The following is a 10,392-nucleotide window of genomic DNA, read 5'->3' as shown; positions in this document are numbered from 1 at the left end:
AAGAAAGAAAATGATGGAACCATATTAATTTGTTGGTGAAACCCTTCGGCTTTTAGTAATAGACTCATAAGGAGTTCACTTGTGTCAGCGAAGTCTCAAACAAAATCTTTGTGGGAGTGCCCACCTTGTGTTTGATAAAATTAAGGAATGGCAATAGAGAAAGGGAAAGTTCCCACACCCATTCCAAACTCAAAGAAGCCTGTCAATCTCTTCTACTCACTTGACTGTGAAGACCTTGCTCTCAAGGTTGCTGCTCGCTGTGATCACATCATTCTCCAGAATATCAAATGGAGGTCTCTTTCTCCCTGTTCCCACAATCTCAGCTTCCTTTTTTTAATCTATTTCATTCTGAAAAGCACTTTTTCCTTGCTTTTATCCATTTCTTATTTTGGGTTTCTCTGTTTTTGCCTTATTATCATCATTCTTAGTGTTTCTGATCAGTGGTTGATGATCACCAACGATTACTATGTTTCTATGCATAAATGATAGGGGAAAAAAATGGACTTTTGCTTTGTTTTAAGAACTAAAACTGAAGAAAAAGTGATGAGATTTATGCCTTTTTTCAGGTCTTTTGCGGATGGATTTCCAAACATATATATAAACAATGCAGAAGAGCTGAGAGGTCAGCATGTTGCTTTCTTGGCATCTTTCAGCTCTCCTGCACATGTCTTTGAGCAGCTTTCTGTCATATATGCGCTCCCTCGTCTGTTTGTTGCTTCCTTCACATTGGTGTTGCCGTTCTTTCCAACCGGTTCCTTCGAGCGCATGGAGGAAGAAGGTGATGTGGCAACTGCCTTCACCCTTGCAAGGATGTTGTCAAACATCCCAATTTCCAGAGGTGGCCCAACCAGTTTGGTCATATATGATATTCATGCTTTGCAGGTTTGTATTGCTAATGAATTAAACCTAAAATTGATTTAGTTAAGGTCTTTATGAATAATTATTAAGTTTTTTGCTGATATACTTATTTGGTTGGATGCATGGTTACATTGCCTTTTGGATTTTTGGTGCCATACAGTAAATAAACTTCTATCTGTTAAGTACAGGATGAACTCTTGGATATTATATGTTTCTTAGAATTTTGATATCTTTAGGGTTGATACTTATTACTGTTGATGGCAGCTTGTGGCTTTTGAACATTGCATATCAACATATGTATAGTTTCTTTGTTTTCATTTATTTTGTACTATTTATTTAAAATTCATGCAGGAGAGGTTTTATTTTGGGGATGAGGTTCTGCCCTTGTTTGAGACTGGTATTCCTCTCTTAAAGCAACGACTGAGTCAGCTTCCGGATGCTAATAATGTGAGTACTCCTGAGAGTTGTTGCATTTTATCCTGAATCTTTGCAGTATTTGTTGTATTATATGCCCGGTACATTGCCCTGCTTGTGATTCACTTCTTGTTTCTAATATACTGAATTTGAACTTGTTGTTTCTAGGTTGTTATAGCATTTCCAGATGATGGTGCTTGGAAGCGATTCCACAAGCAGTTCGATAATTTTTCAGTGGTGTGTCTTCTGTGGAAAATCTAGCTGTTTAAGTTATAATTCATCTTTTATGAGTGTCTGATTCTTTCGAAGTGGTAGGTGGTATGTAACAAGGTTCGTGAGGGCGACAAGAGGATAGTTCGGGTCAAGGAAGGCAATGCAACTGGTCATCATGTTGTCATTGTTGATGATTTGGTCCAATCCGGCAGCACTCTGATTGAATGTCAGGTAAATGGTTAAGTAATCGCCATCCCCGGGTTTTTATTATTGGAATTTGAGGAAAGCAAAAGCTCCATGTGAGAATGCTAGATAGCATTAGCAATGGATGTCTGTATTCTGCAACTTGTCATTTCTTACTTTCTTTTTTTCTTGTTGATTTCCCTTAGAAAGTTTTGGCAGCTCATGGTGCAGCAAAGGTGAGTGCCTATGTCACCCATGGCGTATTTCCTAACCAATCGTGGGACCGGTTCCTCCATAAAAACGGTTAGTCATGGCATCATGTAACAACGTTATACTTTCTCAAAATCATATACATATATTTGAATGTTGTTGCCATTTGACTCAACATACAGAAAGCTTGGAGAAAGCCTTTACCCACTTCTGGATCACAGATTCTTGCCCCCTTACTGTGAAAGCTATAGGAAACAAAGCTCCTTTTGAAGTGTTGAGTTTAGCTGGCTCCATTGCTAATGCTCTACAAATTTGAAGGCAAACATTACCTTAAAAACTAATAATGTTCCATTCACTTGAGTTTAACATCCTATCTTTAGCTCCCAACTCAGTGAAAAGTGTGAATTTCCTCTTGCTTTGGACTGTAATCTGAACTAAGTTGTGGTTGTCAACTCTTAACATAAGACCCATCAATCAATGCAATCATATCCGTCTTATCTTTTTTTTGATAGAAGAAAAACTTTCATTCAAGGAAATAGCTGAGCCGCACTTACAAATCACAGAAAACACATCAGATTTAAAACTAAGTCAGAAAATGGATAAGTTCTATGTTGAACTATGGTATCTTAATTCTTAAGCACACATCTATGGTCAACAATTTGGGAGTCCATGCTTCAATGTATATGACAAATATCTTTGGCTCAATCATATTTTTCTTCATTATTGATAAAGTGGCGGAATCTATGCAATTATTAAGGCTATCTACGTTATACCATTGGAAAATTTCCGAGTGTATTGGTATACTGCTGTTTCAATAATTTTTAACCTATTAAGAAGTTATAACTTGAATTTTAATTTGATGATTATAATATGTTCTCTGCCACTGGCCAATGGGTTGCTACATGCACAAAGCGGAATTCGAACTCCCAACACTTGTTTAAGCGGACGAATGAGCTGACCACTCGACCAACTCAAGTTAGTTCAGTTTTGGAAAAACATGCTGACAATTATTTCATTATAACCTTAAATTTGAAAAAGAACAATCATTGTTCATCTATAACATAACCAGAAGTAACATTACTTTAAACAACAAAGAACGGTATAAAGCATATAAATTTTTGGTAACAATTTCTGAAATAAATACAATTATATATACAAGTCATTATTCAACATTGTTTTTGTTACATGACAACAGTGGACACAGAATAGTTAATTACATCCCTTCTATACACAACTTATCTTTTTCATCTGAAAATCTTCCCTCCCAACCCATATGAACATTAATCACATTTTGCATACCACAGCAAAAGGATGGCCAAAAAAGAAAACAAATAACAAATCCCAAACTGAGTAGTCATCCTGCACAATCTGGCATGCATGGTTATTCTCTTCCGCCGGTTAAATGACAATTCCTATCTACACATTAACAAACTTCTCTTCTTCTTCGATTTCGATCATCGTTACGAACAATTAACATATTAGAATTCCTTTTCTTAGGGTATGTTTGCGAGCTGAAGTTTTAGAGAGGAAAGGAAGGAAAGGGTGTGTTTGAAGTATAAAGACAAGTCCATTTTATTCTTCAAAACCTTCAATCCATTCCCTCCCTTTCCCTCCAAAACTCAAACTCGCGAACAAACCCTTAGTCTTATAAACACTTCTTTCCACCTATTTCGACGAATTAGCTTTGTACACCTTATGATGATTAGCTATGCACTAGTTAGCACTCCTAGAACCACATTTATTATTGGCTAGGAACATAATATCATAGTTAATATTTCTCTAGTTTTCATCCGAATTGCCCTTCGGGCTCTCCAACAAATCACCTGAGTAAGACCCATCCGGTTGACGAATACATATATTCAAATTGCTTGAGAGGAAATGTTCCTGGATAGAATGCGGAAAGAAGTTGTCAGATAAACGCTTTGAAACGTATATAGACAGAAGAAATGATTGATCATCGAATGTAACGTTTTATAACAGAACCTGGTCACCAATCTCTTGGCCCTCTGAATGGAAGAGAATTGGCCGACACCGTTTATCCTCATTCATTAGGCTTGAATTCTGAAAATGTGTCACAAGTGCACCCTTTCCTTGGATTCGCGCATAAGCTAGTGAAGCAACTTTTTCACTGTTGAACTTTTCCCACTTCTTCCCATTAAATGCCTGCAATCATGCAAACTTCTTCAGAGCAGCACCGGTTTCATCAATTTTTTAGAGAAATAACTTTTTCATCTAACAATGAGAGTTAGCTACTGTTAGTTCAAATGTAATGTTAATAAAACGAAAAAATGTTGGTCACCTAACATTTCTCAAATTATTATATACTAAATAGTTTTTTTTTTCAAAATACATATCCATCTTAATCCCGTACAAGTATAAGTTTAGTTGAATATAGTTGCCAAAAAATGTGACCTTTTGATGTTGAAAATTAGGGTTTAAAACTTGTAGAAGGGGCTGATGTCTCAAATTTTTAGTAAAGCAGAGAAAATTACAAATATAATTACATCACAAACCAATATCACACAAATATATATAGAGATAATCATATGGCCTCAAATTTCCAAATAGATAGAACTTGGATAGAACTCAGACCTTATAGAAGGGGATGATGTGTGAAGGAGACACCATATTGATGAAAGCATAGCCCACATTACACTTGTTCTGCAATAGAGAGAACTGACTTTAATAAATATGTCGCATAACGATTTTCTTCATCAAGCACATATATATATAGGATATGTATACCTTAAAGTCAATCGGCAAATACAAAAAGTCATAGCTTCCCATGTGATCCTCATCAATTGCAGCAAGGAGCATCTTTGAAGTGTACCTTAATCACAATAGGTAAAAAACATTACTAAATATATGACTTACTGTTACCACAATACTCAGGTTGCTAGTATAGTGATCTCTTTGCTATGATACTTTTTCAGTTCTTACTTATTAGGAATGTTTTTAATCATTAATGTAGTCCTTGTGTCTTCCCCGCTCATAATTTTGTCCAGATCAAGCTGGTACTGCTTCTTGCCATCAATTTGGTTCCCATTATTATCAGGTTGCCTAGTTCTACCACGTTCAGTTAACAACTCAGAGTTAGCTGCTCCTAGTCCAGAATATGAACCATTTCCAAGGAACAATGAACCATGTCTAGGCAGTGGTGACATCATTCTGAAATTAGGCGAACCAATTTCGGTTGCATTTCCTGAAAGGCCAACACCAGCTCCTAGAGATGCATGAGGACCCATGTTCATCAAGAAATTCCCATCACCATGATTCAAACTCCCAAATGCATTTGAGCTCTTGATTGAAGTTTCATGCGACTCGGGAAAGTAGCTAAACTGCCTATCGAAAGTAAGACCAGATGGAGCAGAACCAACATGGTGATGGAGGTGAGAACCAAGAAAAGAATTGTGCCGACTAGTATAAGGGAAACCCTGCCTTTGTCCACTAGAATTAAATGGAAGCCCCTGAGATGATGAAGACCAAGCAGATGTGTTTGAACGTTCCGAGTAGGTAGTTGGACTTCCCCACAAAAATTGAGGACCAGACAACATTCCAATACTCGAAGAACTCGAACTTGATTCGCCAACAGTAGATATAGGCCTAGGACTTGCGGTTACTTTTTGATCAGGGAAGGACATAGAATGCTGAAAGCCAGCTCCTTGTATTGGTCCAGAGCTTCCGAATAACGGATTTGGATTATTAGTTCTTCCAGGGTCTTTTCCAATTGGTGCAATCTTTGAAGAGGTTGATGCATGTGGCGAAAGAATTGCAGCCAATCCAGACATTTGGTTGGTATTCATTGGGCTGCCAATATTCAAACCTGGGGTTTTGCTAAAAGAATGTAATGGACTATGTTCAACCGGGCTACCAAATTGTGCCCAGTTACCTGAGCAAAAGTACCAACTAGCTTAGCTTCTAATTTGAACATAACTTTCAAAATTATAAAATTAGATAGTAGCACCAGAAAGAGAATTGAATTTCAAGATAACATATTTTACCGGGAGGTGAACTAGCTACAGGTGAACCCACATGATGTCTGAAAGTTCGAGCATCATCTTGCTCTAGCTCTTGACTCAATTGTTGCATCAAGCTAAAAGAGATAATATACAACCAACTATGAGACATTGCAATTTACAATAAACATTCATTACACAATATCAGCACCCCAACCCAAAACTAATTAAAAAAGATAACTAAAATTGTGGACTAACTTACTTTCGACGTGCTCCACCGGGACGGCTGGGTTCAAGTTTGATACGTTTTCCAGCAATATCACTTCTATTCAATGCTTTAAGAGCAGCCTCTGCTGCTCTAACATCATAAAACTCGATAAATTTATGGTGTCTTTTATGTGGTGTTTCCCTAATCTGCAATTTCAAGATCAAATTACAAGTACTCTTAAGTGCTAGACCTTTCTCTTTTTTAATAAAAGAAGAATATCATTAAGATATAGAGAAGAAAAATTAGATACAATTTAGGTTCAGTTCTAAATAAAAACAATTCAATGAAAGTTAAAACATACACACAATTCAAGTTTTACCTCCTTGACTTCTCCATAAGCCCCAAATATTTGGCGAAGATCATCATTTGATACTGACGGATCCAAATTGAATACTACAAGTGTTCCTTGGTTGATATCCTTTTCAGAAGGGTTATCCTGAAACCGGAAGAAAAAGAGATGAAAGATAATGTCAATGAATAATTAGTCAAACCTAAGGTAGGGTATGTGAATCAAACCTTAGGAATTGAAAAATGAATATCAAGTTTTCTTCTTCTCAAAGGCTTGTTCTGCAAAGCACGCATTGCTGTGCGAGCAGCTCGAATGTCATAGTAAGATATCATTACAAAACCCCTATGCTTGCAAGCAGTGTACAATGTTCTGATATCCCCATATTGCTATAAGAAAAAATGAAAAGAGTGTTGAAAGTTGTAAACAAACCAAAAAAACAATGTATGATTGTCTAATTAAAAAGATAAAATTTATGAAATAAATAAAGTGGATGGAAGCATTGAGTTAGAATTAAATACCTCAAATAGCAATCTTAATTCAGAATCCTCCACATTACTGTTGATGTTCCTCACAAACAAGGTCCTTGATGGATGCTCTCCATAAGGATGCTCCCCGGCCACTGCTCCAACGCCATTTGGCAGTGCAGCATATTGACCGATAGCCGTCGAAGGAACTCCATCAGATAAGCTCATCTTTGATATACCAATACCAAGGCTCTCTTGGGATTCAAAATCCATTTCAAAGCCTCCTACACTTCCAAAAAGATCATTCTCATCCAGATCCTCTAGCTGGCTCGGCAACCTGGTAAGGTCGAAATCTTCCATTATCCCGGCTAACAATTCATCTTCATCATCAGGAAGCATCTTTCCAGCTGCTTTTGTTTCTATATCTTCAAGTGCATCTTGCCCCACATCATCTTTATGAACTTTCCCTAATCTTGGCCAGTTATCATCGGCAGATCGATCATAATGCCCCGAACCAGTCAAATTTACTGTATATTGGGAATAAAAAGAAAACATAAAAGGTCAAATAATCATTTTGGGTGATTCCAGTCTATGATATCACTAAAAGTGTCTCAAGCTTACACTTTTCATGCCCAATAACAGGAAGCGAACTGGAGAACAAGCTAGTGTCACTTGATGCATGAAATGCAGCAGTGCCACGTGGTATTCCCCATGCACTGCTTCCCACCTTTCTACCAACACTAAGTGAGGAAATCCCAGATGAACCTATAAAAACAGCTGAAATTTTATTTCTTTTCTTAATTTAAAGACAAATCTCTATGTCCTTGCAACTACACACACATGCATTAAACATGGAGTAAGAGGAAGCACCTGTGGCACCATGAGCTGGCGCAGAATCCCCAGAATGTTTGTCCATCCAATCCAATCACTTCCTAATTAAATAGTCCAATGATACAAAGAACAAGTAAGACATCATTACATAAATCACTCAAAGTCAACAAAAAGATTCTGAAAAGTGCCACAATTATTAATCATTTTGTATCTCTATAGGCACAACCCACATTTATCAACACCACTTTCACACTTCGTTACATTCAACATTTCACAAAAAGGGTGAAACTGCAAAGTCAACATAGAGGTCAAAACCAAATACAACCCAGAAAACGAAACCAACTTAGCTCAACCAAGCTATAGTTATAGACTTAGATTAATCATAACAACTACCAACACCACCTGGCCCCAGACCTAATTATGCAATTCCCCACCCACCACCACTTCTTAAACTACACAAACCAAGTTCCTACACCAATCTAGTTAAAATCTAATATACACAAGGCACCACATGCATAATTATACAACCTTTTAGATTGAATTAGACCAATAAATTAAATATATATATATAACTTTTTCCTCACCGACAGCTCAAGCTAATTATTTGGAGAAATTAGTGAAGACCCACATGCTAGATAAACCGATCATGCATGAAAATACTAAAATCTAAACAAAAGATTAAAACTTTTGAATCAACTGGTTAACTTGATAAGTACAAAAACAGAGAGAAAGTATATCAGAGGAGTTACCTTCAACAATTCATGGAGAAGAGTGATGATCAGAGGAAATTTGAATGGAAAGTGAAGAGCTTTCGTAAAAGCAGAGATTAATTGTTTCTTGTTTTTTTATTTCCTTTCGAAGCTGAACTTCCTCCCTCTTCTTGTGCCGCCGGAGAAGCAGAGCAAGCAAAGAGGTGACAGTGATTTTCCCGGAAAAAGAAAAGAAAAGAAAAGAAAAGAAAAGAGAAAACGGAGGAAAATGATTGGAGGGAACAAGTACAAGTTACAGGGAAAAAGGAAAATATTTATTGAGAAATTATGAATATAAATTTTTTATGATTATTATTTTTTTCAAAAAAAAAATATTGAAAGAGATGAGCCCACAAAAGTGTGATATTTCTGTTTTTCTTTTTCTGTTTTTCTTTTTCTTCTTCTTTTTATATTTTTTAAAACAAATTTTGTCTGTATTATAAAATTTTGAGAGATTAGAATTTGATTTGGGGTCCGTTGACACGAGTGCTGTTCTGAGCTCCACATTCAACCATGCCTTCTTCTCGTAAAATAGATTGATATTTCATATTTATAAAAAAGAATAATAGTAATACTTCTTCTTATTATTTAAAATTTTATTACTTTCTTTAATTGAGATTTGAGTAAGATAATAGTAACTTCCTTAGAAAATTTTTTGAAAATACTTCTTCTTATTATTTAAAATTTTATTACTTTTTTAATTGAGATTTGAGTAAGATAATAGTGAATTCCTTAGAGAATTTTTTGAAAATGTAAATCATTGATCATTGGTTAAAGGGATGGAGCATAAATCCAAAGTATCTAATAAATTATGTTCGAATTACATTTTAGTTTTATGCGTGAATAATTACATTTGTAACCTCATCGTCATCTTTGACATGGTATATGTTATCGTATTTACATATCTCATAATTAAATAAAAGTTAACGCATCAATTTTAATGCATGATATTCTTTATATCAATAAATATAAAACCATCTTGGTGATTAGTAATAAGATAAAACGCTTCCACACAATCCGTCTCACAAATAACATTTCGTTAGCCCACATCACAGGCTAAGAGATATCCTCTCTAAATAATAAACAATTCTCCTTGAAAAATACTATTATTCTCAATTATTGCCAAATACCCCATTTGCTAACTCCCATTACAATCTTTAATAACACAAGCAAAACTAACACTATCACCAGAACCATGATAACTAATATCATAATTAATCTTCAACGGTACCAATGAATGGGGGATTTCAATAACTACTTAGTATGGGTGTTCATGAGCCGGGTAAAACCGAGTTTGATATGACTCAAACCTGACCCAAAATATATACCAGACCTATTTGTTAGACCCGATCCCGACCATAAACCCGATTAAACTTACACACTTTCGGGACACGATTATACCGGATACAAATCGGGTGAAAATCGGGCCGTTAACATTATATTACCTTGATACTTTCTTGTAAGTTAGCATGTGAAAATATCCAAATTTTCACGACTCCAATCATTATTTGACATGGTAAAATTCATTTAGAAAAATATAACAAGAATCAATCCTTCTCTAAAATTAAAGCATAACCACAATTAATATTAATATTGTCTAATAACACCAAATATTTAAATCAATACAAATAACACAATATTATGCATTAGTCTAAAGTTTTATGCATTTTAAACATAAAACATTAACTTATAGTCTTATAATGACTAATAACACAAAATATTAAGGTTTACAATACTTGAATTCTACATAAGAATAGCCATCATCCATCACTAATAACACAAAATATTACTTATGCATGATGACCGGGCCACCAGGCCAAGTTTGGGTGACCCGAACTATGGCACAGACCCGACCCGAAATAATGACCGGATCTATTTTTGAGACCCTTACCTTGCCCTAAACCCGGTAAAATCACACCAAATTAGTCTCTAAATGTTTGGGGTTGGGCCGGGCCAT

The 10,392-nt window shown here is 35.7% G+C and overlaps 2 protein-coding genes across 3 annotated transcripts; one reads left to right on the top strand and one right to left on the bottom strand.

The window, feature by feature from the left end:
• On the top strand, positions 1-2,398 carry LOC112702039 (ribose-phosphate pyrophosphokinase 4). Its single transcript, XM_025752898.3, has 7 exons — positions 1-293; positions 567-882; positions 1,210-1,305; positions 1,441-1,509; positions 1,588-1,716; positions 1,875-1,971; positions 2,061-2,398. The coding sequence occupies exons 1-7, from the start codon at positions 148-150 to the stop codon at positions 2,192-2,194; spliced, it is 987 nt and encodes a 328-aa protein (XP_025608683.1). The 5' UTR covers positions 1-147; the 3' UTR covers positions 2,195-2,398.
• A 606-nt stretch (positions 2,399-3,004) lies between these two features.
• Positions 3,005-8,846, bottom strand: LOC112702038 (protein MEI2-like 2). 2 transcript variants are annotated; one of them, XM_025752896.3, is made up of 13 exons: positions 8,436-8,846; positions 7,726-7,787; positions 7,477-7,620; positions 6,910-7,382; positions 6,619-6,777; positions 6,422-6,538; positions 6,097-6,248; positions 5,880-5,971; positions 4,819-5,767; positions 4,624-4,708; positions 4,471-4,539; positions 3,862-4,041; positions 3,005-3,762 (listed from the first exon to the last, which is right to left on the bottom strand). In XM_025752896.3, the coding sequence occupies exons 2-13, from the start codon at positions 7,769-7,771 to the stop codon at positions 3,658-3,660; spliced, it is 2,571 nt and encodes an 856-aa protein (XP_025608681.1). In that variant the 5' UTR covers positions 7,772-7,787; positions 8,436-8,846; the 3' UTR covers positions 3,005-3,657. The 2 variants fall into 2 exon arrangements, with proteins under 2 accessions (XP_025608681.1, XP_072055092.1); XM_072198991.1 differs by having other exon boundaries at positions 7,726-7,783; positions 8,436-8,719.
• Positions 8,847-10,392: the final 1,546 nt, after the last annotated feature.

This window comes from Arachis hypogaea, chromosome 7, assembly GCF_003086295.3.
Source record: "Arachis hypogaea cultivar Tifrunner chromosome 7, arahy.Tifrunner.gnm2.J5K5, whole genome shotgun sequence".
Classification (NCBI taxonomy): Eukaryota; Viridiplantae; Streptophyta; class Magnoliopsida; order Fabales; family Fabaceae; genus Arachis; species Arachis hypogaea.
Note: the sequence above shows the minus strand (reverse complement) of the source record. Positions and strands in the feature narration are given on the sequence as shown.

Excerpts from the sequence above, each read along its gene's own strand:
- LOC112702039 (XM_025752898.3), top strand. The coding sequence starts at position 148 with ATGGCAATAGAGAAAGGGAAAGTTCCCACACCCATTCCAAACTCAAAG. Across the intron at positions 883-1,209 it reads ATGATATTCATGCTTTGCAG|GAGAGGTTTTATTTTGGGGA; the intron begins GTTTGTATTGCT and ends AAATTCATGCAG. Across the intron at positions 1,717-1,874 it reads GCACTCTGATTGAATGTCAG|AAAGTTTTGGCAGCTCATGG; the intron begins GTAAATGGTTAA and ends GATTTCCCTTAG.
- LOC112702038 (XM_025752896.3), bottom strand. The coding sequence starts at position 7,771 with ATGGACAAACATTCTGGGGATTCTGCGCCAGCTCATGGTGCCACAG. Across the intron at positions 7,621-7,725 it reads GCCAGCTCATGGTGCCACAG|GTTCATCTGGGATTTCCTCA; the intron begins GTGCTTCCTCTT and ends CTGTTTTTATAG. Across the intron at positions 7,383-7,476 it reads TGTTATTGGGCATGAAAAGT|TAAATTTGACTGGTTCGGGG; the intron begins GTAAGCTTGAGA and ends CCCAATATACAG.